The sequence below is a fragment of the Helianthus annuus genome, chromosome 16 (genome assembly GCF_002127325.2).
Source record: "Helianthus annuus cultivar XRQ/B chromosome 16, HanXRQr2.0-SUNRISE, whole genome shotgun sequence".
NCBI classification, from domain to species: domain Eukaryota; kingdom Viridiplantae; phylum Streptophyta; class Magnoliopsida; order Asterales; family Asteraceae; genus Helianthus; species Helianthus annuus.
The window spans coordinates 143,095,545-143,121,619 of record NC_035448.2 but is presented as its reverse complement, the minus strand read 5'-3'; the positions used below and the strand labels follow the sequence as shown (position 1 = coordinate 143,121,619).

Below are 26,075 nucleotides of genomic sequence, written 5' to 3'. Positions count from 1 at the left end.
ATGGAAATTCGGAGGAGTTTTTAACTCCGGATTTGAATAGAGAGGTGGTATTAGAGGAAGAAAGGACCATCTCGAATTCTGAAGTTATAGCCGATGGCCAAGGAATTGGGGAAAGCTTGACAAGGAGATTGGAAGATGGTTTCCAGGATGAAATTGATGGTACAGTTCGGATGGCAAGCATTGTGGGCATCACGAACATGGAAATCTTCGAGGGTAATCTTGAAAAGCTAATCGCTAATGAAGGATTTCAAACTGTTGATCAATGAATACACTCTCTATTAACAATCGTTGCTTAGGCTGTGTTGATAAAAGTACATGGATTCGAGGTTTACGTATCGCTAACGAAGTAGGTTTTCTTATGATGCAAGAGACGCAGTTTACGACGGTGGACGGGTTAGAATTGGGGTCGTTTTGGGGTAATGGTGCTTTTACTTTTGATTGGGTCGGTTCTACGGGTCGTTCTGGAGGTTTGATTCCGATGTGGAACCCGAGTCGGTTTGTTATGGCCTCGGTAATAAAACACAGGTACCTTCTTTGTATTCGTGGGCACTTGAAAGAAACTGGGAAAGAGATAACTTTCCTAAATGTATATGCTCCTCAAAAACTAGCCGATAAACGTTTACTTTGGAGTGAGTTGAGTCGTATCATCATTTTAGACCAAGGATATTGGGTTGTTGGTGGCGATTTCAATTGTGTGCGAGATCGAGTCGAACGAAAAAAATTCTAAGTTCATTCCTTCTATTGCTATCGAGTTCAATGAATTCATCAATAATATAGGCCTACACGAGTTTAATCTAAGAGGTAGAAAATTTACATTTGTTTCGGGGAACAGGTGTAGTCGTATTGTGTAACACCCCGAAAACGGGTTTGGTAATCAAACCCCGTTAATACTAAAAGACGGGTAAAGTACCGTTGGTGGTAAAATTTACCCGGTGAGTAATTAGGATTTTTAAATAAATAAACCTAATATTTAACAAAAAGTTAAATAAAGGCTTATGGATAAATAAAGTTTATAAAAGGCCCGAATTAACGGGAACTAAAACAAACTCAGTCGTAAATTTCCCCGAACCCACTAAATTAACTAGGAATATTTAACCTAGTTAATAAGTGAGAACAGTGTTAGAAATAGTTAGGTTGTGGTCTACTTAATAACTAACCAAACATGAGGGACCAAATTGGATATCTTGAAAATAGATTTATAAAAAAAAAAATCAAACACACACACACAAATGGTGTGTGCGTACGTGAGAAGCCAGAGAAGCTCCAAGGAGCCAAAACCCTAACTCAATCCAATTCAGCAAATTGAAGGTCGATTTTAGTCCTAAATCAATGCATGAACACGGATTAATGATCACCCGAGCTAGGGGATCATAAGGTATGTAAAAATTTGATGATTTGTGAAGATGTAAAATTTGAGTAATCTTCATAATCGCGAATTATGTATGGATTAGAGAGGCTATGGCTAAATGAGTGTTGTATGATTGCTTAGAAACAAAACCCTAAGTGGAAAGTTTACATAGGTTGCTATGATTTGAATAATTTGATGATTTGCTACACTTAGACAAGTGGGTTTCGATTATGTAGTGAAGATGATGATATACACATATTTAAAATCATCATATTGGATAGTAGAAGCAAAGTACTTGAACAAAAATTGTAAGATTTAGTGTATGTTCATACAAGAATTGAAATGGGTTTTGTGGGAAGATGATGAACACTAGATTTATGATCATCAATTTGATGTTATTCGATTTCCATAAAGTAAGTCGAGGTGTGGTTATGCATGCTAGACATAAGAACTTGTGAATGATGTTAAAACTTGGGTAAATAACTAGTTATGAAAATTGATTGTTGATTTTATAGAATATGCCCACAAGGTGTTTGTTAAAATGCCTAAGTGAATGTTTATATGTTGAAATTACAAATGAAACGCGTAATTGCCTTGTTTGACTAATTACGTGAAATATGGGTTAAAACGGGTTCTAATCATAATGTTGATTTAACTTAATTATGCCTATTGTATGATTTAAGATAGTTGACCTTTAAAAGTCAAACTAACCAATGATAAAGTCGAATAGTAGTTTCGACATAGAAAATACGTAAGGTGGAATAGTCGTGAATTGAAATGACTAATCTAACCACCTTGTGAATGATGATAGTTTGTCGCCTAACGAGCTAGGTGGAGGCTTGGGAAAGAAGCGGTCAAACGAATCAAGCACGAGAAGAAAAGCGTATTCGGATGCGAGGTAAGTAGAGCTTACACCCCTTTACATTATTTGCAAAATTACTTAATTTCAAGTATTTTTTTATGAATGCTACTAAGTGGTTGGTATACGATGTTCTGACACGATTCAATGAGAGTCGGAACAAGGGAAAATGGTAAGAAATCATGAATTATGGTAAAAGGGGTAAAAAGGTAAATTAGTCATGTACTGACGAACAAATAAAAACGGTTTTAAGTAAAACAAGTTTAAGGGAAAACCGGGATAGGTTTAAAGGGATGGAATGGTAATTAAATACCATCTCATATGGATAAATGGCCGAATTAGACTAAATGGGTCAAATGGTGTTGTTAACACCATTTGACAATTACATTTGACATCGCTTGTTGAGTTTTGTAATCACAGGAAATAACATAAGTATGCGTTGCTTTAACTAGAAAGATTTAAAGCAAAAGTTATGTAAACGGGCCAATACCTTGACCCGAGCCAGGTACGCATAAATAAGCTTTTAGTTAAGCATACAAATCTTGGTCAAATATTTAGCGAAAGTCCTTCGTCGTAAAGTGAGGGACTAAAGTTGACCAAAACACCCGTGAAGGGTATGATGGGGCAAACGACACATAGGGGTTATTTTGGAACTTGCATTAAGATTATAGAATCATTAAATAGGAATAGAAGTTATAGGAATACACATTTTCGGGTCAAATGAACAAAAATGGTCATTTGCGTAAAATGACCAACCGATGAGTAAATTTGGGATAATAGGTTGGTTATGTTAAGTACACCACAAAATAATTGTGGTGGAACATAAGCAGACATTTAGTTGTGACATTACGAAGTATTGAAAAGAAAAGAGCTAGTTTTAGACCAAAATGCATAAAAGATCCCCTAAACGGGTCAAAATGAATTACACGTGTAGCTTGGGTGTTTGCCGCGTAATTCACAAAATTTATGAATCCAAGATAGATATTTTGAGTTAAATACCTTGGTCTAAGAATTTTGATTAACTAGAATCAAGTTTGGAGGTCTTAAATACAAACGGGTCAAAATGTGGATTTTTAATAATAAGTCGAATGCTTAAAAATAAAGAATTTTATTAGTTTGAATGTCGGATATAAACTCCATGAGATGGAGAATCAAATTACGATCATGTAGGAAGAAACGGGAGATCAAATGGATACGCGGATTGAAGATACGAAAGTTTTCGTGTCAAAAACGGCAAAAAAGGAAAGGGACTGATACAGGGGACACCGTAACTTACGGTGCCCACCGTAAGTTACAGTGGTGCTGAAATTGTTACGGTAGTTGCCTACTGAGTTACGGTGGGGGAATTTTCATACAGGAGCCACCGTAACTTACGGTGCCCACCATAAGTTACGGTGGAGGCCAGTTTGTAGACCTTGTTTTTTTTTATCAAGAAATTAACGTTTGGATTTCCTTCCATTATCAATATCTTGTCTTGTACCGTTATTTAAACTATCAATACTAACATTTAAGCTGGTATTGATTGTAGGGGAATGTCGAGAGTCCCAGATGAAGATTAAGCGTCGAGCAAGAACCGAACACACGTTAAATGAAGCTTCCGCAAGTTGTTTCGTCGTTATTCTAAAACGATGAATTAAATTACACTATGTTGTTTTGCTTCAAGTTTAGAAAAGTTTTAATAAACCCGTATTTTAGCATGAATGTTTAAATATAAATACTCAGTAAATTGTGATTATTTACGGAAATCGCTAAATTTATTTATGGTTGTTACAAGTTGGTATCAGAGCCTTGGTTTAAGAGATTCAAGTATGGTGGGGAAAACCATGCTTGGACTTAAACCTTATGCTCTTGACAAAGATCGGTGTTCGGTTCGAGGCTTGATCGCAAATCCGGTAAGTACAAGTATGTTAATGGTTTAGTGTGTTAAAGTGTTGTAAACAACACATAGGGTTATCGTGTAATACACGTTATCCTAATTAAAATGATTGATATAGTTGATGAAAATACGCGTGTTGACGCGTATAATAGAAAAATCCTTGTATTATAATACGGGTGATTATTGAAGTTGATATTATTAACTCTTGTAAATGTTTTAGTTGAAGGACACTCGAATATAAAGATAGTGGGAGTCTAACAAATTGTGGACATGACGGAGGAACGGTCCAAAGTACGACAAGTAGAACAAACTCACCAAGGACCTAAATCACGTAGCGATCGCGAACAAGGCTAATGGCGAGAGAAGCCCGTTAGGGCAAGCATTACCAGGTGCACATTTTAAATTTAATTGTACAAATAGTAATATGCAACAAATACGTAGAGATTGAAAGTTGCATATGTAGATTTAAAACTTGGAAAAACCTGGATAGAAAATCTATCCGGGATATTGTTTCCAAGAGAAATAAATAGAAGTGTTACTTACATGGGGCGTGATGTGAAAGTTATAAAAAGGGTCATGTATGTCATGTGTTGATCGCCTACTCTGGCCAAGTAGGTAGTGAACACATGATACCATGAACTTTTTATGATGGACATGCTTACACCCGATGTAGTAAGGACGGGGTGAGTGGGACAAATTAAAAAGTACCCAAATGAATCAGATAAGCAAAATATTTGATCATAATGTAAACGCACAGCCGAGTGACGGAAGCGTATTATATTAGGATAATGAGCCCGAGAGAAGGGACAAAGAAACATGTAAAATGACTAAGGTACGCACTGGGAGGGGGTGTACTTACACTCGAACCCGGAAAATGAAAACATGTAAAAACGATTAAGGTATACACTGGGAGAGGGTGTACTTACACTCGAACCCGGAAAATACAAATGTGCCTCTTAACGGGCCGTTTTTTGTAAAACGTCAAACTTGAGGACAAAGTCGGATTATAAAAAGAAAAAATGAAGCGAGGTCTTAATGCATACCGGGAGGGTTGCAATAATAACGACTTCGGTAAAACACTCGGTTGATGGGTAAGAATTAAACACAAGCGTAGACCGAGAAACGAGAGCGCGAATGGGAAGTTAAAAGACTCGGGTTTTGAGTCATAACTAAAAGACGACGAGACGATGTAATTAGAAATTTTGAATAAATTATGTTCAACTATTTTAAAGTAGAACGAGTCGAATATAGTATCATGCCGGTGTGACAATCCTCACAAATCCAGGTATCCGTACAAATTAATTAATACTTAATTGATGCTTAATTACTGTGCTTGATTTCAATTATGAATAACTGCTTTCTGTTTTCTGACACATACATACTCATGCATCATACTTTATTACTGTCACTCCATTTATTATACACAAACAATAGTGACAAACTTGATGCACAAAGCACAGTTAGCAGAGTGAACGGATAACCCAATAAACATGCTGACATTGCCAGCACTAGACAGACATTGTTTCTGAGGCCAGTATGAGCCGGGAATAGATTACTACACTAGTAGGGAGTGTAGGGAGGTGAGGACCATTAAACTGCGTCACTAGGTGATAGTTATAGTGACCGGAAGTGCCTAAAACATACTTTAATTACAAAATTCTACACTACATACCAAAATTCAGCATTTAACAATGCTAATAAAGTGTAAAAACTTGGCAAAATAATACTAGACACTTTCCAAAGTGTTGAAAATTTAATGTGGCACTAAAAACAATATAAACGATACTTTAAAGCTTTACTTAACACTTTAACGAATCAACATCCAACCGGACTTTACCCGGGACATAAAAATATTTCCAAATACATTGCTTTCATTTTTCTAAGCTAGTTAGGGTCCCTGAATACCCTAACACACCTTATATTATACTACACACTTAATACACTAACTAAAACCATTAGATCCTAACTAATCAAGTAACTATATCATCACTACCCAACCCCCCTACCCCCCCCCCCCATTTCGACGGTCCCAAGGGTGGGACACACCCTTGTTTCTTTTGATTATTATATTAATGTTGTTGTTGGTTAATTAGACATAAGACATGTTGGACAATATGAGAATTGGATTATAAATTTACATGAGAGTCTTGCATTTCATTTCATCAAAACCCAACAAACAACAAAACTCTCTCCTCCTACCACCACCTCACGGCCGCCACCACCAACCACACTATCACCACCATCCAACCTCCATACAAGTGTTTCTCATACACTTAAAGGTGCAAGGAGTCCTACAAACAAGCCCGGTGCACTCGGAAATTCAAGAACCTCTCTCGTTTCCTTTTATCCACCACTTTTATGCCTTGTTTCTCCCCTAGCCTTGTGCTAGTAGTAAGTGATCTAAAACTTCATCTTGTTCTTGTATTTGGTGGTTAATAGATGGTTGAATGATGAAAAGTTAAGAAACATTAATGAACATAATTTAAAGTGTTGAACATAAGTGTTAAAAGGGTGGATAAAGAGAAGATATGTGTGTAAATCATGTAGATCTTGTGTAGTTATGATTACTTGATGTTGTTGTTAGTAGAAGCAAGATGGATCATCATCTAGACATACTAGTTCATGTTTAAGAACATAAACTAGTAGGATGTAAAAGTTAGAATCATGAAAGATGATGGATCCATCCATTCATAAGCCTTGAACTTGAATAAACGTAAGATTTCTTGCGAAATGAAGTTGAAAACTTGTAGATCTAAAGATCTACAAGTGGTTTTTCAGAAGAACCAAGCGGAAAATACTAGTTTAGTAAATACCCGGATCTTGTATGAACTAAAAGCATTTTTGGTAACTAAACAAGTGTATAAACACTTGTGTAACAAGGAGATTTCATAAAGAAATATTTTTGTGAATCTTGACTAGAAGTTGTGAAACTTCAAGCTCTTTCAAAATAAAGTTTTCAAGAAACTAATCATGTTTTTAAAGATAACAAGACCTACTAAGTATGATGGTAACTTACTACATATTTTTATAAACTTTCAAGTTCATGAGCTTATGATTTAATCTTATTTTTTCAAGATTAGTGATTAAATATTGTTGATTGATGATTGTTGATTGATTTTTTCAAAAGAAAATGATATGCTAAAAGCATAGACACCTCCATTTACAGAGGAAACTCTGGCGAAATTTTTCTAGAAATATAACACTTAGAAATATTTTTCTAACAAATATTTACAAATATATTTTTAACTTGTTGTCAAAAATAACTTCGCCATGATCTTTATTACAAAAATTACAAAGTATCGGAGGTGGATTTTCGTAAATAAAACTTGATAAATATATATTTAGAATATATATTTTGTAGTAAAACGCTTGTGTGATTATGTGATTATTTTGTGAACTAGATATATATTATTTTTAGGGTAAAAATAATATGACTTGAAATATCATGAAATAACGACTCCAAAATAATACCAACGCTCTCACAAAATAAATATTTAAGTTATTCAGGTATCGTAATACAACGCGAACTTTAAAAACATAACTTATGTATTTTTCAAGAAAATACTCCTATTTGTACATTTTTGTGAAAATATTATTTTGGAGAAACTTATGAAATAAAATATAATATTTTTGGGAAAAATATATATATTTTGGAATTAAAACATTTTAGACAAAGTAATTAAAATATATTTTTCAAGTGAGACTTAAAAATATATTTTCAGAATGATAAAGCACACATGTATTATTACCCCTATCCTTGGGAAGGAATATACATATAAAATAATTTAGAAGTGTGAATACGAAATAGTTGTTTAACTATTTTCCAAAAACACAAAACCTTAAGCTAAGGCACGGCCGTTCGTCTAATAGAAATTAGTACGTGTAGGTCGTCACGCAGCAGGTTGAGTTGGGATCAACTATTTCACGAGACGCACTTCTGTGAGTTCATGTCCCCCTTTTCTCTTAACTGTTTTCAGTTTTATAACTTCAGGGGTGAAATACATGTTACAAATATTTAGAACATATTTATACATGGTATGGCTAGCTTAAGGAGGGTTAGGACGTTCAGATCATGTGAGTGGTGGGTACAACACTTAAAGCCATTAACCCTCCTTGTTAGGACCGAGGGACACAAGAGTGATAGATCTATTTGGGTGTAGCGAGCCCACACCCGTGAGGCCGGGGAGGCCCATAGAGGTGACTGTGTCTTACAGCCGAGGCCCGGTACAAATTTGCTAGGTTTGAGTTTTTCCTGCATCACTTCACACATACCAGTGGCTTTGTAACCCAGTGGTGATCTCTTTTCCTTAATTGCTACATACCAGGAACTTTTATACTTTGGGACGTACTTTAACGATTTATAAACATACTCACTTTTACATGAACTCGCTCAACTTTTTGTTGATTTTTCAAATTACATGTATTTCAGGAAATTAGGGATATGGCAAGGTATGCTATGTCGTCAAGCTGCGTAGGAGAAATGATGTCATCCGAGTTTAGGGATTGTGACTTTTGCCTGGACGAGTCACAAGTCTTAAACTGTGTTTTATTCATGTCTTTTGGTTGTATCGTATGAACAATATTTTTATTATGTCATGTTGTAATCCGTTGCGTGTGTCGACTTTTGAAAACAATGGTGTCGTGTTTTATTTTTAAAACTTGAATTAATGGATGAACATCATGGTTTTACTTTCATATAGCATTGTTGTGATTATGCTATGGTATTAAGAAGTCACACCAAATAAACCCACGCTTCCACAAAGCCAGGGTGTGACAGCCGGACAGCATGAGTAAACGCAAGCGGGATAATAGTAGCGTTAAAAGCAAAAGAATAGTGAGCCCGGTAATGGGACACAATCAAATTCGAATGTATGTGAACTGGATAAGGGTGAGCATAAGATAAACTGACGCATAAATGACGTGAGAAGTCATAAAGTCGGAAAATTTGTCCAAAAGGAAACGGATGTAGCCTTAGACTACGGTCAAGGTCAAAGAAAATACCAAGGCGAAAATAAATGATTTTAAACGAAAACATGATGCCTTGACATAAAACATGTAATTTAAGAATGACATGAGTAAAGAACGATCTACGGGATCAACATAACCTCTGGGGTTATAAACAATGGAAAGGTCTACGAGACTAAAATGACCCACGGGTCATGACTAGAAAGAAATAGATTATAAATACCTCGCCTTAAAGGGGGTGAAAGCCTAATAAAATAGCCCATAAGGCTAAGTGATAAAACCTACGGGTGAATTAGACAAAGCGAGGGAATAAACTGAGAATCCTCGCATAAAAACAAAGACTGTAAGGGAATAAATTTTGGAGTGTCAATATCCTGGTATGGATACTTGACAAAAGTTAAAGAGAAGACGCTAAAATAAAACTTCAGTTTTAGTAAGAAATAACGTTTTTACAAATATAAATTCTGATAGGAATTTAAATAGTAAGCATGAAAGATACAAGTCTTTACACTGATAGGCGCAAGATGATATAATCGAAAAGTGATATTTTCGAAAATGAAAGATTGATATAAATTAAACATGATGCGACACGATCACGGTCAAGAAATGCAATGTGAAGTAAAATCACATTACAACCAAGCGAGCGGTAAAAAGTAACTAGACTAATAAGTCTAGTTAGTAAGACCGGTTAAGGTCAATTAAATGAATTTGAAAACAAAAGAAATTGTTATTAAAAGTGAAGGATTTCACTAAAGACCTTTAAACGGGTCAAAGTAACGGATTCATAAAGAATTTGATAGTATATGAAAGCGATGGATATCACTAAGTTAACTAAACTAGTGGAAATAACGAGATTACGTTATTTAAATTTGCACTATGTCACATGAGATACGTAGACAATTAGTAACCAAAAAGATGTTACCATACTTTTCTGGTAGTACTAACAATTGGTTAAAAGTATAAGTAATGTTCAAAAGATTTCTCGGAACAAATGCATTGGGTTTAAACTCGATGAATTATATAAGAAAAGGTTTCGGGGACGAAACCTCTTTAAGGGGGGTAGACTTGTAACACCCCGAAAACGGGTTTGGTAATCAAACCCCGTTAATACTAAAAGACGGGTAAAGTACCGTTGGTGGTAAAATTTACCCGGTGAGTAATTAGGATTTTTTAATAAATAAACCTAATATTTAACAAAAAGTTAAATAAAGGCTTATGGATAAATAAAGTTTATAAAAGGCCCGAATTAACGGGACCTAAAACAAACTCAGTCGTAAATTTCCGCGAACCAACTAAATTAATTAGGAATATTTAACCTAGTTAATAAGTGAGAATAGTGTTAGAAATAGTTAGGTTGTGGTCTACTTAATAACTAACCAAACATGAGGGACCAAATTGGATATCTTGAAAATAGATTTATAAAAAAAAATCAAACACACACACACACACAAATGGTGTGTGCGTACGTGAGAAGCCAGGAGAAGCTCCAAGGAGCCAAAACCCTAACTCAATCCAATTCAGCAAATTAAAGGTCGATTTCAGTCCTAAATCAATGCATGAACACGGATTAATGATCACCCGAGCTAGGGGATCATAAGGTATGTAAAAATTTCATGATTTGTGAAGTTGTAAAATTTGAGTAATCTTCATAATCGCGAATTATGTATGGATTAGAGAGGCTATGGCTAAATGAGTGTTGTATGATTGCTTAGAAACAAAACCCTAAGTGGAAAGTTTACACAGGTTGCTATGATTTGAATAATTTGATGATTTGCTACACTTAGACAAGTGGGTTTCGATTATGTAGTAAAGATGATGATATACACATATTTAAAATCATCATATTGGATAGTAGAAGCAAAGTACTTGAACAAAAATTGTAAGATTTAGTGTATGTTCATATAAGAATTGAAATGGGTTTTGTGGGAAGATGATGAACACTAGATTTATGATCATCAATTTGATGTTATTTGATTTCCATAAAGTAAGTCTAGGTGTGGTTATGCGTGCTAGACATAAGAACTTGTGAATGATGTTAAAACTTGGGTAAATAACTAGTTATGAAAATTGATTGTTGATTTTATAGAATATGCCCACAAGGTGTTTGTTAAAATGCCTAAGTGAATGTTTATATGTTGAAATTTCGAATGAAACGCGTAATTGACTTGTTTGACTAATTACGTGAAATATGGGTTAAAACGGGTTCTAATCATAATGTTGATTTAACTTAATTATGCCTATTGTATGATTTAAGATAGTTGACCTTTAAAAGTCAAACTAACCAATGATAAAGTCGAATAGTAGTTTCGACATAGAAAATACGTAAGGTGGAATAGTCGTGAATTGAAATGACTAATCTAACCACCTTGTGAATGATGATAGTTTGTCGCCTAACGAGCTAGGTGGAGGCTTGGGAAAGAAGTGGTCAAACGAATCAAGCACGAGAAGAAAAGCGTATTCGGATGCGAGGTAAGTAGAGCTTACACCCCTTTACATTATTTGCAAAATTACTTAATTTCAAGTATTGTATATGAATGCTACTAAGTGGTTGGTATACGATGTTCTGACACGATTCAATGAGAGTCGGAACAAGGGAAAATGGTAAGAAATCATGAATTATGGTAAAAGGGGTAAAAAGGTAAATTAGTCATGTAATGACGAACAAATAAAAACGGTTTTAAGTAAAACAAGTTTAAGGGAAAACCGGGATAGGTTTAAAGGGATGAAATGGTAATTAAATACCATCTCATATGGATAAATGGCCAAATTAGACTAAATTTGACAATTACATTTGACCTCGCTTGTTGAGTTTTGTAATCACTGGAAATAACATAAGTATGCGTTGCTTTAACTAGAAAGATTTAAAGCAAAAGTTATGTAAACGGTTCAATACCTTGACCCGAGCAAGGTACGCATAAATAAGTTTTTAGTTAAGCATACAAATCTTGGTCAAATATTTAGCAAAAGTCCTTCGTCGTAAAGTGAGGGACTAAAGTTGACCAAAACACCCTTGAAGGGTATGATGGGGCAAACGACACATAGGGGTTATTTTGGAACTTGCATTAAGATTATAGAATCAATAAATAGGAATAAAAGTTATAGGAATACACATTTGCGGGTCAAATGCACAAAAATGGTCATTTGCGTAAAATAACCAACGGATGAGTAAATTTGGGATAATAGGTTGGTTATGTTAAATCCACCACAAAAATAATTGTGGTGGAACATAAGCAGACATTTAGTTGTGACATTACGAGTATTGAAAAGAAAAGAGCACTTTTTAGACCAAAATTCATAAAAGATCCCCTAAACGGGTCAAAATGAATTACGCGCGTAGCTTGGGTGTTTGCCGCGTAATTCACAAAACTTATGAATCCAAGATAGATATTTTGAGTTAAATACCTTGGTCTAAGAATTTTGATTAACTAGAATCAAGTTTGGAGGTCTTAAATACAAACGGGTCAAAATGTGGATTTTTAATAATAAGCCGAATGCTTAAAAATACAGAATTTTATTAGTTTGAATGTCGGATATAAACTCCATGAGATGGAGAATCAAATTACGATCATGTAGGAAGAAACGAGAGATCAAACGGATACGCGGATTAAAAGATATGAAAGTTTTCGTGTCAAAAACGACAAAAAAGGAAAGGGACTGATACAGGGGCCACTGTAACTTACGGTGCCCACCGTAAGTTACGGTGGGGCTGAAATTGTTACGGTAGTTGCCTACTGAGTTACGGTGGGGGAATTTTCATACAGGAGCCACCGTAACTTACGATGCCCACCATAAGTTACGGTGGAGGCCAGTTTGTAGGCCTTGTTTTTTTTATCAAGAAATTAACGTTTGGATTTCCTTCCATTATCAATATCTTGTCTTGTACCGTTATTTAAACTATCAATACTAACATTTAAGCTGGTATTGATCGTAGGTGAATGTCGAGAGTCCCAGATGAAGATTAAGCGTCGAGCAAGAACCGAACACACGTCAAATGAAGCTTCCGCAAGTTGTTTCGTCGTTATTCTAAAACGATGAATTAAAGTACACTATGTTGTTTTGCTTCAAGTTTAGAAAAGTTTTAATAAACCCGTATTTTAGCATGGATGTTTAAATATAAATACTCAGTAAATTGTGATTATTTACGGAAATCGCTAAATTTATTTATGGTTGTTACATATTGATCGTATCTTGGTATCTTGGAGTTGCATTAATAATTGGCGGAACGCCGAATATCGAGCGTTGGCAAGAGAGTATTCGGATCATAGTCCTATTATGTTCAAGGTGGAAGCTCGAAATTTCGCCGCAAAACCGTTTTGATTTTTTAATTCTTGGTTGTATAGAAAAGATTTGGACGAGGTAGTAGCTAAAGCTTTGGAGGATTTTAATGAAGTTGGATTTCCGGATATAAAAGTTTAAGAAAATCCGTCATGATCTTGTTAAGTGGAGGAAAACGCTAGCAATCGAAGAGGTTGACGAAGAGGCAAATTTGAGACAAGATTTGTTAGAGTTGGATGCTTTAGTTGAAGAGCGGGATTTGACGGAAGCCGAGGAGTGGGTTCATACAAAGGCGACTAAAAAGTTAAAAGAATTGGAGGAATGTAAAGCTAGGGACCTTTGGCAAAAAGCGTGAGTACGATGGGCTAAGGATGGTGATGAGAATACTAGCTTTTTTTATGGTATGGTGAATAAAAGAAAGGTGTCTAATAATATTCCGGGGTTAACGGTTAATGGGACGTGGGTTTTTAAGCCTTCGGAGGTTAAAAAAGAAGTCCTTCAATTTTTCAAAAGTCGTTCCGTGGAGGATATAGAACAGCGGCCGCACTTAAGAGTGTTATGGGATAAAACAATTAAATGATGAAGATGTCGATATGCTTGTGCAACCTTTTTCAGAAAAAAGAGATAAAAGATGCGGTGTTCGAGTGTGGCGGAGATAAAGCTCCGGGTCTGGATGGGTTTAATTTTCGGTTTGTAAAACGATTTTGGAGTTTGTTCGCTCTGATTTTGTGAGGTTGATGAATTATTTCGCTGAAACCGGAAAGATTAATCATGGTGTTGGTTCGTCTTTCATTACTTTAATCCCTAAAGTTAATGATCCGGTGCATCTTGGTGAATATTGTCCTACTACTCTCATTGGAATTATTAGTAAGGTAATTTCTAAAGTTCTTGCCAATAGAATTAAAATGGTGATGGGTAAAGTTATTCATGAAACGCAATCCGCGTTTTTGTCGGGAAGATATATTTTGGACGGGCCGTTGATTATTAGTGAAATTCTCTCTTGGGCGAAACGAATGGGTAAAGAGCTATTTTTATTTAAAATAGATTTCGAAAAGGCTTATGACAATGTGAACTGGGATTTTTTGATCTCGGTTATGCGACAGATGAGGTTTCCCGAGGTGTGGTGTAAGTGGATTAAAGGGGTTTTATCTTCGGCACGGTCTTCAGTTCTAGTTAATGGAGTGCCTACTTTCGAGTTTGCTTGCGAGAAGGGTCTTAGGCAAGGAGATCCTATTTCGCCATTTCTTTTTGTTATTGTCATGGAGGCGTTGTCTTGTATGATTCGGAAGGTGTGTGATAGTGATGCTTTTGACGGGGTTCGGCTTCCTAATGATGGTTCTTTGGTTTCTCATTTGCTCTACGCGGACGATGCTATGGTCATGGGTGAGTGGTCTCAGTTGAACTTTAAGGCGTTGAAGAGGATTTTACGTATTTTTCATTTATGTTCCGGGCTCCGTATAAACATTCAAAAGTCTAGTTTATTCGGTGTGGGGAAAACGATGGAGGAGGTTGAGGTAAAGGCGAATAGGTTGGGGTGTAGGCCGGGTATTATCCCGTTTAAATATTTGGGTATTCAAGTTGGTGCTAACATGAATCGCATTAATAATTGGGAACCGGTTGTTGAAGTGTTTAAAAACCGCTTATCTAGGTCGAAGGCTAATGTTTTATCTATGGGTGGTAGAGTGGTGCTTATCATATCGGTGCTAGAGAGCCTCCCTTCGTATTATTTCACTTTATATAAAGCGCCGGTGACTATTATTAATAAACTTGAAAGTATTATTAGGCGTTTTCTTTAGGGTGGTGACGAACATAGGAATAAAGTGCATTGGGTCGCTTGGGAGGTTGTTACGAAGGCTAAAAGTGAAGGCGGCTTGGGTATAAACAAACTTGGGGATTGTAATAATGCTTTGATGCTTAAATGGTTATGGCGTTACCGGTTAGAATATGATGCGTTATGGAGAAAGGTGGTCGATTCAGTTCATGGCTCGAATAGAAGATGGGAAATGTTTTATTGCAAAAAAAGATTTTCCGGTACTTGGAGCAAAAATGTTACGTGCGGGTCTCATTTGAAAGCACAACATAACTACTTTGTGAATATGATCTGAGGTTCGGTCGGTAATGGTAATTCGGTTAGATTTTGGATTGACCCAAGGATTGAAAATGAACCGCTAAAGAACGTGTATCCTTCTTTGTTTCGGTTAGAATTAAACAAATGGTGTTCGGTGGCCGATCGGCTTGGTATGGATAACAATTGAACTGTGATGAATTGGAACTGGAGGGTGTACCCGTCCTCTGATGTCGAGATTCATGAGCTGATTGGGCTTCAAAGAAGGTTTGAGAATATAAGGCTTAATGATAATGAAGATAGTTGGCTTTGGAATGGGGAGGTAGACAAAGAATTTTCGGTTTGTGAGGTTCAGAAATGGATTAAAGGCGATGTAGCAAGGGATACTCATGGTTGTTACAAATGGTGTAAATGGGTTCCAAATAAATGTAATGTTTTTATGTGGCGCGCTCAAATGGATAGGATCCCGACAAAGATGGCTATTAGGAGAAGAAATATTATGGTTGGAGATAACTTATGTGCTTTATGTGGCATTTCGGATGAAAACTCGAATCATTTGTTTTTAGCTTGTAGCGTGTCGAGTGGAGTTTGGCTCGGTATTTCTTCTTGGTGAAATATTTCGCCTTTCTTTTTGTTTTTAGTAAAAGATGTGGAGCGGATAGTGGAGTCGATGGGCGAATCGGATTTGAAGAAAGAGATAATTTATGGTATTCTTATTGTTATATGTTGGCGTATTTGGAAGGCTAGGAATGAGAAGGTTTTCGCTAGTGTCATCCCGAACGTGGTCCAACTGATTTCCGATATAAAATCTTTGGGGTATCTTTGGTATAGGAATAGAAATAAGAAGGGCACGGTAGATTGGATAGATTGTTGTAAGTTTTCTTGTAATATGATATAATTTTGTTCTAGGCGGTTATTTCTTACTTGGAGATTCCGTCGGTTTTGTGTTTTAATGAAGTTCGCCTTTAAAAAAAAAGAAAAAAAGTATTGGGTATATCCTATTGACCCCGTGTTATGTGAAATAAGTAATTGAATGATAAGGGGTGTGCTTAAAATGGAACATTATGAAATAGTGTTTAAAATTGGTACGCTAGTTAAAATTGTAAGTTTTGGTAATTAAAAGATTAAAGTTCGACCACATAGTTACAAGAGTAGTAATTTGACATGAGTTATATTAAAAAGCTAATTTAAAGCCCACATTTATATATTTTTAGAGTGAATTTTTGAGTTAAAAGATTTAAACATGAAAGACGTATTTTTGGATGAAAAATTATGAGTTAAAAGATTTAAACATGATAGACATATTTTTGGATGAAAATTTTATTAGGAGTCAACATTGTTTGAAAATATTAAACTATATGAGTGCAATAACATTAACATTTACACCATGATTAGTAATATAATCTTATATGCTCATGTCGTTTTGTGACATGGACGAATGACCAAGTCAATTTTATTCACATAGTCTCATTATCTAATTTATAGTTACTTATTCGTGTGTTTTCTAATTAATCTATAAATTTGGGTTTTTAGCTAAAAGACAAATTATGTTTTGACTTTTTTTTTTAGGTTTTGACTTAAAATTTTAAAATAAATCATTTGATTGTCAAATCGTATGATAACTACAATTTTGATATCGTATATTGTTGCTATAACTTTTGAGCTACTTAACCATTTTTCACTTAGTGGTTGTGTGTGCTTTGACGTAGCACATTATCATGGTAAGAAGTCCATGTATAGAAGTAGAACTAGAGAATCGTCAAGTTATATATTTTGGTATTTTATTCAACAAACCAATCGAACCATAAGTTATGTAGATAATTTGTATATCCTTTTTGGACGTAAAGTGTAATTTTAATAATAGAGTGTATAAGTATTTTCGAATGTTAAGTTTTAATTACGTATTTGACTTTGAGGTCAACATAACACTTTTAGGTATATATTGTTTTAATTTAACATTTATTCATGCTATTTTTAAAGTGACTTTCAGGTGAAAACCCATTTCTAGTTTTTAGCTAATGACCGGCCTAATGTATGTGATGTATGTCTTGGGTGGAAAAAGCTTCTAGAAATAATTTTTTTATTATATATATATATATATATATATATATATATATATATATATATATATATATATGTATAATTGTTTATATAAATAAATTTAATATTTATTTATATAATATAATATGTAAAGAAATCACTGAAATAAATAATCCCATTTTTTCATCAGTCCTGTTTTCCAATTAAAAGAAAAGAAAATGCAAGTTTGATGAAGTCATGGATGAGTTCATATGTCTATTTTTTAATTAATTGCATCAACAAGGTTAGGATAATTTCCCATAAATTAAAGAAACGACGTGTTTTATATGTATTTTATGTGTAAAGCTTGTCATTAAAGTAAATATTAATTGTAAAGCTTGTCGTTAAAGTAGACAAATATTAATGTAATAATTTATGGCATATTCATCGAAGATGTCTTTTTTTTTTCTCCTAGTGGAGCACGTAGTACATATAGATTGGATGCCATCAATATTATAAATAAAATATAAATAGTCGGTGGAATAAATTGTCTAAAATAATATTTGTATGCCATCAATCATGCTAAATAATGTTACTTGAGTTGCTTAAAAATAAAGATTGGTATACAAAGCAAAAACCAACAAGAAATAAGCTGCATAGCATGGCCGGAGTATCAACTGCACCAGCTACTTTTCCAATGAGTCTAGACAAACCCGCAACGGTGGTGGTGAAGAGGCCCGCGAAAAATGAAAGAGGACATGGTGAAGAACAAGAAGAAGTGTTGGTGATAGAAGGGATAGAAGTCAATAAAGATGAGTTTGTGAAGTTTGATGTGTTCATCAATGATGAAGATGAAGAAGTGGCGAGTGGCGCTGGACCTGAGAAAACCGAGTTCGCTGGTAGCTTCGTGAATGTGCCACGTAAGAAGTGGGAAGATGGCGGAGATGGTAGTGGGAAGGTAATAAAGACTAGGTTAAGAATAGGTATAAGTGAGTTGTTGGAGGATTTGGGAGTTGAAGATGATGATGAACATGTGGTGGTTAAATTGGTACCAAAGTGTGATAATGTTCATGTTGTAATAGGTGGTGTAAAAATTGAGATTGAGTGATCATTTAGTGAGTTGTAATCTTAATTAATTTTATGTCATTTTTATCAGTTTCAATTAAAATTTCGTAATTTCTATGACACATTCTCAATACACATTATTGACAGCTTGACACGCGTTACAATTGACGCAAAACTTTATCATAATATGCATCATTGGCGCAAACCTTTATATAATTTGCACCATTGGCTAATCTTGATACATGTGATGTATTTTGATTGGGTATATTGGTTTGCAAAGGTGAAATTCAAAAATTTAAGAAAAGAAGTCCATGACTATATAAGTAAAGACAGGTCTAACAGTTGATCGGCTTAGCCCATAAGGCCCAAGACCATAGAATTGTTTGCATCAATCTTTTTGATACTTTGGTCTCAAAATGAAATCAAACAATTGCATAGAGAATCACAAAGAGAGGTGATTTACGCATAACAAAATTATAACACAGCGATAATGCTTTGTGTCGCTGTGTTTAGTAGGTAAACCATAATACTACTACATATCGGATTTGACCAAAGTTCTAGATCTTACTAGAACTTTCACTACTACTTGTGAGAGTCGGTCTGTATTTCTTGAGCAAGTTCCCTCGTTAAGAAGTCAGCCCGATCATCTTGTCCACCTGCGAATGTATAGACCCGAAATGCAAATTGAAAGGCCTTCCAAAGAGTTTTACCCGACCCGCTTTTCTTGCTATGACATTTTAGCCCATTGTCTTGGTGTTCTTTTGCTGTTGGTTCTCTTGTTTCCTGTAATTAAAGGCAAAATGTAGCACTCATTAATTCTTTATTTTAATATTATGTGTTATAAAATTCCATTTTAAAGATGAACATCAATACACACTCAACAAATAAGTACCTTTAATGCCAATTCCATGCAGTTTGAGGAAACCTCCACCATTAATTCTTTGATTCTTACAAGAATTGTGAAGTCAAAATGGATGTTTTGACTTTTAAATTTCTTGAGTTCTTCGTCTTTTGTTCGGTCTAGAGTGTCCAACTCTCCTTTGATCTGCATATGCAATTTGTCATATGTTACTCATATGATGGAAAAACCTTTTGAGATACAATAAAACAAGAAGTGTTTTTTTTTTTTTTTTCTATTTCTAAAAGATAGTGTTTCTTTAAAAAGTATTAATAAAATATATATGAGTGGTTTGTTTTTTATTTGTATTTCTAGTCATGGTCGCAAAAGTCGTTAGGTGCTCCATAGTCGGATTTGAGAGTACTCAGGGAGTAATTGGCCTAGACAAGGAGTACTCGCACCTCGGCAACCTACCTTGTAGCGAGTACTCGGCCTTGTTTTACAACCATGTTTCTAGTGAATACAAATTTCCAAACCAAATGATTTTAAGATCTTAAATTTTATTTTAATTTTACCTTGTTGAAATAATTCTCAACTTTATCAATTAGCTGGTTCACAGGAGACTCTATCTTCCAATTCTGCAAAGTAGTAGCTATAGCATCCAATTTGGCATACAATGCTGCAGCCATTCTCAATCCCTCCAACTTTTTACTAGGAAAATCTTCAAACCTTGCTAGAACCTACGGATTCAAAATCTTAAAACATGATTATTAAAGATTCTTAACAAAACAAAATGTATATCATAGAAAGAACTTAAATAAATCTAGACCTGCGTTTCATCAGTAAGTTTCTCCATATGCGATTCCACATATTTGTGGAACTTAATAAGCTCATCCATGTCCGTTGTTTGGAACGAACTCAGGGCGGTTCTCACCTCTTTGATTGAATTTGCATAGTTTTTGACATCCTCTTCAATTTGAATAAAGAATGATGATCTGGAAATAGAGAAGGATATCAAGAATAGAACATTGTAATATTTGTAGGATACTATATGAGGTTTATTTACCTTTTTGTCATCTCGGCTAGTGCATCGGCCATTCCTTGCTTTCCGTTACCATTAGAAGCAGCCCCAAGTTTGCTGCCGGTCCTTTTAAGAGATTTACCATCTAAATTGGACCCTTCAAGCTTCCCTTTGAGAAGGCGGTAGAGACTTCCCATTTGAGATGATCTCTTAAGTTTAGTAGTTGGTTTGGCTCGTAGAGAACGCGTTGGACCAACAAGAGGAGGTGGTGGTGGTGCACCTGCTTTTCCTTGTTGAAATGGTGGTGGTGGCAGCGGTATGTTTCTTGGTGTCGTGGGAGTTGGTGGTGGCGGTGGTATGCTTCTTGGTGTCATTGGAGCTGGTGGTGGCGGGGGTACGCCCATGGGTGGTGGCAGAGGAGGTTGCTCTGGATTAGCTACATGGGTTCCACTCATCGAGGGCGGTGGAGGTGGTAGTGGCATTTTACTACTACTTGAAGCCAATGAGGGTGGTGAAGGTGGCAGTGATTTTGTGACATTACTTGTCATTATGGGTGGGGGTGGTGGTAAAGGAGGTTGAGGGGGTATCACTATATGAAGTGATCGGCTTCTCAAGGGTAGTGGAGGCGGCGGAGGAGGTGGTTGTGGTGTCCCTAAACAACTTGCCTTCATTGGGGGTGGTGGAGGTAGTAAACTTTTCGTACTACTTGAATCTGATGGAGGCGGTGATGGTGACATTGATGTTATTACATTACTTCTTCTAACTACAAGTGGTGGTGTTGTTGGGACCATAGTCGATTGCAGATCTTCTGCAGGACTTAACTCAACGTTGTCCACCAACGCGACATAATCTTCAACAGGACTTAACTCAGCGTCGTCCACCAACGCGACATAATCCCTCTTCGGTTCTTCCATGTGATTGTTAGAAACTTGTCGGTTTACATGGGAGTACATGTGGATAGACAATCGTTTTACATCAATCGGACTTAACTTCTTGATCGCTCTAGCTATCGAGCAATCTTCGCCACTTTTCATGCTCGAAAAATCTGGGAGAACTGAAGTTGGAGTTCCGGGTGAAGACGGTACCTTCAGTTTATCCAAATAACACTCCATAAAAGACTTTGAACTGCTGAAACTAGCTGCTAAATCTTCATCATGAGCCATGTCCATTGAGCAATTAAAAAGACACTCTCAGTAACATAAGCATTTCATCCAACATTTGGCGGGCTATAACAGATACCACACATACAAAACAACACGTATACAGTTACACAAATACTGACATGAGAGCATGAAATTCAGGGTGTGGAAATGAAATGAAAGAATTCAAATAACTCCAACTGGTCAAACTTTAGGGTTTAAAAATAGGACAAAGTTTCTTGAATAAATATTTTAAGGGGCTTGGAAGAAGTAACGGGTGGATTTTTGTGTTTATAATTAATTGAAACATGAAAGTGTGATCGTGCAAGCCAATATCTTAGACAAAGAAGCCGCGTTTTGAGCGTGATCATCGCGCTGGTGCTTTATAACGGCTACCTAATCCACCTCCTCTTTCAAATGACGTTTTAAAAGATTCAAGATATGAACATGAAAAGAAAAATATATTTTTTAATATATTTTCCGATATAGATATGGATGATTATATTTTCCGATATAGATATGGATGATTATTATTATTTTTTTTAATTCGGAAAAAACGAGTTATTTTGGCTAGAAAGGATATGAAAAATCTCCCTCGTATTTACGACTTCCATTGAGTGACAAGATGTTTAATTAAAGACAATTTTGTGTTTATTTTCAACATTCAAACAAAGGCTATGCATGTTTAGGCCATGTAAGTCTTTTCGTAGTGGGGTTTTATATGGCGTCTAACCTATCTAGAACACACTATGGCGCCTTCCCACACCGCCTTGAAGGGCGCCATACCACTTGAACCCGGTTACCTTGCGAAAATTATAACCAAGTGAACACATTTGCCTCACACACACACACATACATACATACATACATATATAACCGCGTGTCTACATAATCTCTCATTACACACACATGTTATATAACCTCTGCATTTCACTTTTTTGTCATTTGTCACATACTCCCCCCCCCCCCCCACCCCCTCATAAAGGGGATTATGTGGTGTTACCACTACACATGGCCTAAAAGTGAAATGTGGGGGATTATGAGAGGTTATATAACATGTGTATGCAGTGGATGAAATCCAATAACCCGTTTACCAATCATTACTCAATTATTATTATTTTTAGTTTTATATCTAACTTTATATAATTATAAAACAAATAACATTTCATTAAGTTAAAAAATATTACAATAATTAAAAAAAACATTACAATAACATATATTTAATACTACTCGTCTTTTTTGCCGTTGTCGCCTCCTTCTTCATGATCTCCATCATCCAAATCTCCATCTTCGTAGGCTCCAACTTTGAAATCTTCTTCTTCAGAGTCCTCTTATGTCACACCCTAACCGATGACGGAAACATCGGGGTGAGGCACTGAGCGAAACAGATTGTCCAAGAGATTCCATAACAACTACAATTACCGATTATTTAAGCATTACGTCCCATACCGTAACATAAAAAGTAACACAGTTATTACAAACAAATTGTTCTCAAAGACAAATAGAAAACTATTCCGACAACTCATAAATTAATTGTTTGTTTCTAGACTCCCCTAAGCTTGATTCCAAAACATCCAGCAATCCTAGCATCCTAAACACATGTCACATACGTTAAAATAGAGGTCAATACACATAGTGTAAAGGTGAGTATACAATTTTAATAGTATAATAGTAGCGAAAGCGAGTTTACGCATAACCAGCATGTAACATGTTGAAAAGTGAAGCTAGCAGGCTGTCGACAATGAAATATGCACAGACATGACTGCGAGTTATAGAATGCGCAACACATATCACCACTGTGACACGTGAAATAAAACCATTAACAACCCCTATCCACGACAGGTGCTGAGTCCAAACTATAGTACTATCGTTGCTAAGGTGTCAGGCAACAATCACTGTGTAAACATAACATATAAGCATTCATCGAGTTACACGTATAACATGCAATAACGGTCAGTGTATAAAAGTGTTTGCGTTTTGTGTTGATTGTGATTTGAAATAGGTAACGTATGTAATACCCAAAAGTGCGTAAAGCAAAAAGGGATCGAGTATACTCACAGATAGTGTTTAAATGAATAAGCACAGTCTTGGATTGAAGGGAGCGCTGGAAAGTTAGCCTGATTACAGAGCGATAGCATAAGCGATGAACGGTGCGTTAAACGGTACGAGTGAGACAAGTGACGAAGGGTCATCCGATCGGATGACAATCCGGACGGATGGTCATCCGGACGGATGGCCACATGGTCATTCGTTTGGGATGGATGTGTTTGTGTATGATGTGACTTTGAAGTTTTCGTTGTAGCATTTTATAAAACGAGAAGTATCTCTACCTTTCAGGTCATCCGGTCGAACGGTCATCCGGGTGGATGGTCATTCGATCGGATGGTCGTCCGATTGGATGACCATTCGTTGGACACTGACATGCATTGAAATTTTGTAAAATGTTTTAGTGTTGGAAATCATAAGTCGTCCGATCGGATTGTCGTTCAATCGGATGGCTATCCTATCGGACGGCAATCCGTTTGGTAACTTGTTCATTTTGAAATCTGTAAAATTTGTTAAGTTAGAAAGTTTCGCAGTTGAACCGAGATAGTATGACAACGTGTTAAACAACGGACACTCCATCGAGTCCAAGTCATCCGATCGGATGGGAATCACCTCGTTCGATCAGTTAACTGTTCTTGACTGTTGTTCATGTTCAACCCGTGAATCAGTTGTCTCTTTGATAGGAATTAGTTCTCAAACCGGCACTTCACTAGGGAACGAGTTGAAGCCCTGAACGAGGTCAGATTCTATCGGTTTTTGAATAAAAGTTAAGAACATTGAAGAAAAGTGGAAATCAGTTGGAAAATGTTGAGATTATGACGAAATCAGTGCATAAACATGTTGAAATCTTTTAGATCTGAGTTGTTCTTGGTGGAATGAAGTCACACTTTGAAGTTCATGAAAACCCATGATGACATCACTCTAGAACAGCCCAAATCAGCCGATTTCGTGGTGAAAAGTTAAGATTTGATGGTGAAAATGATGAGAAAGTGTGTGTTGATCGAGAAGTACAAGATTTGAGGTAGCACCTGTTCATGTGATATGACAAGTGCTATTTATAGGTGTGAGGGTGAGAAAGGCAGTGTAATGGTGCGATCGGATGGCCATCCGATCGGATGGTCATCCGGACGGATGACCATACGATCGAATGGTCCTTCGATCGGATGGGTTGTGCGGGTTACTTTCCGATTTTTCGTTTCATGCGTTGAGCGTTGCGAGTAAGTGATGCGATTGTATTAAACAATAGTTACACAAAAAACCTAACTAACATACAATAATACAAGTAACCTTTCTTTTCCAATTCGCGATGAGATTGCGTTGTGATAGAGTTGCGATTGGGTTTGCGATTATTCACCTCAAACATAAAATAAACATGCACAAGTAACACATAATATCACATACACGTAAAACAATATCTTGAACACGCGATTCGAGTTGCGATGCGATAGCGTTAAATAGATTAGCGATTAAACTGCGATTATTGCATTTACTCCACATAATACAACTAAAGAACACAAATTAAAGTAATCGATTTAACAAGTCAAAGAGTACAATCAATAATTAAGCAAGGAGTGACAAATCGCATTTAGCAATCTTTTCCTCCTTTGACTTTGACTTTGACTTGTACTTTGACTTCAAAACGCGGGTTGTTACATCTTCGTCATCGCCATCGTGTCGAATTAGGCGAATCGCCTAAGCATGTTCAATCAAATCCGCCTTTAATGTGTTATGCTCAATCAAATCCGCCTTTAATGGGTTTTGTGTGTAGTTTATTTGGTTATATGGGTATGTATGTATATATATATATATATATATATATATATATATATATATATATATATATGGGACCGCTAGAATGAGAACCACCCCGAGTTGTAAGAACCGCGAGAACCACACCATCCGGGTCGCTGTTTACCACGATTTTTTTTACAACTAGATGTGTGTATTATAAACACAGCCGTAAAAAAAAAAATTAAACGCCCCCCCCCCCCCGAGGGGGTAGTTTTCTACACCACAAGTTTGGTGTTTTTATTTTTTTTTTCTTTTTTCTTTTTACACCAAACTTGTGGTGTAAAAAACTACCCTCTCGGGGGGGGGGGGGTTTAAAAATTTTTTTTTACGGTTGTGTTTATAATACACACATCTAGTTGTAAAAAAATCGTGGTAAACGGCGACCCGGGTGGTGTGGTTCTCGCGGTTCTTACAACTCGGGGTGGTTCTCATTTTAGCGCAATTCTATATATATATATAGAGAGAGAGAGAGGGGGGGAGGGAGAGTTAGAAAATACTTTTTTTATTGTTTTTGACTGTTGCCAATGGTTTAAAATCTTGAACAAATCAACAAAACACCCGTTATAGCCATGAAAGGGGGAGGCGAATTCATCCCATAGTGCCCGGGGGCGGTGTACCCGGCACTATGGGGCGCGACAGTGGGTGATGGCACGGCATAAAGCCCGATTACGCAAGGACTTAGTGTATATATTACATAATTAACAAAAGACTAAAACATAATGGACATAACGTAACACACAATGAGTATCAAACTAAAAACGTAATGGA

At 36.0% G+C, this 26,075-nt stretch overlaps 3 protein-coding genes and 1 long non-coding RNA gene across 4 annotated transcripts; 3 read left to right on the top strand and 1 right to left on the bottom strand.

The window, feature by feature from the left end:
• Positions 1-2,207: 2,207 nt before the first annotated feature.
• On the top strand, positions 2,208-3,960 carry LOC118488131. Its single transcript, XR_004883872.1, has 2 exons — positions 2,208-2,246; positions 3,736-3,960. It is a non-coding gene; the product is annotated as an uncharacterized LOC118488131 (long non-coding RNA).
• Positions 3,961-15,584: 11,624 nt separating this feature from the next.
• Positions 15,585-16,357, top strand: LOC110919741. The gene is made up of 3 exons (XM_022164000.1): positions 15,585-15,984; positions 16,030-16,241; positions 16,298-16,357. The coding sequence occupies exons 1-3, from the start codon at positions 15,585-15,587 to the stop codon at positions 16,355-16,357; spliced, it is 672 nt and encodes a 223-aa protein (XP_022019692.1).
• Positions 16,358-18,002: 1,645 nt separating this feature from the next.
• On the top strand, positions 18,003-18,594 carry LOC110915690 (polyphenol oxidase A1, chloroplastic-like). Its single transcript, XM_022160419.2, has one exon. It carries the CDS (start codon positions 18,069-18,071, stop codon positions 18,513-18,515), a length of 447 nt encoding a protein of 148 aa, XP_022016111.2. The 5' UTR covers positions 18,003-18,068; the 3' UTR covers positions 18,516-18,594.
• A 282-nt stretch (positions 18,595-18,876) lies between these two features.
• Positions 18,877-21,754, bottom strand: LOC110917136 (uncharacterized protein At4g04980). The gene is made up of 5 exons (XM_022161747.2): positions 20,377-21,754; positions 20,140-20,305; positions 19,886-20,050; positions 19,365-19,517; positions 18,877-19,255 (listed from the first exon to the last, which is right to left on the bottom strand). Exons 1-5 carry the CDS (start codon positions 21,498-21,500, stop codon positions 19,055-19,057), a joined length of 1,809 nt encoding a protein of 602 aa, XP_022017439.1. The 5' UTR covers positions 21,501-21,754; the 3' UTR covers positions 18,877-19,054.
• Between the last annotated feature and the right edge of the window lie 4,321 nt (positions 21,755-26,075).

Bases quoted from the DNA above. Each gene is read 5' to 3' on its own strand.
- LOC110919741 (XM_022164000.1), top strand. From the start codon at position 15,585: ATGAATTGGAACTGGAGGGTGTACCCGTCCTCTGATGTCGAGATTCAT. The intron at 15,985-16,029 runs GTATTTCTTCTT...TTTTGTTTTTAG, and splicing joins GTCGAGTGGAGTTTGGCTCG to TAAAAGATGTGGAGCGGATA. The intron at 16,242-16,297 runs GTAGATTGGATA...ATTTTGTTCTAG, and splicing joins ATAGAAATAAGAAGGGCACG to GCGGTTATTTCTTACTTGGA.
- LOC110915690 (XM_022160419.2), top strand. From the start codon at position 18,069: ATGGCCGGAGTATCAACTGCACCAGCTACTTTTCCAATGAGTCTAGAC.
- LOC110917136 (XM_022161747.2), bottom strand. From the start codon at position 21,500: ATGGACATGGCTCATGATGAAGATTTAGCAGCTAGTTTCAGCAGTTCA. The intron at 19,518-19,885 runs GTAAAATTAAAA...TTGCATATGCAG, and splicing joins TTGAGAATTATTTCAACAAG to ATCAAAGGAGAGTTGGACAC. The intron at 19,256-19,364 runs GTACTTATTTGT...CTTTAATTACAG, and splicing joins GCATGGAATTGGCATTAAAG to GAAACAAGAGAACCAACAGC.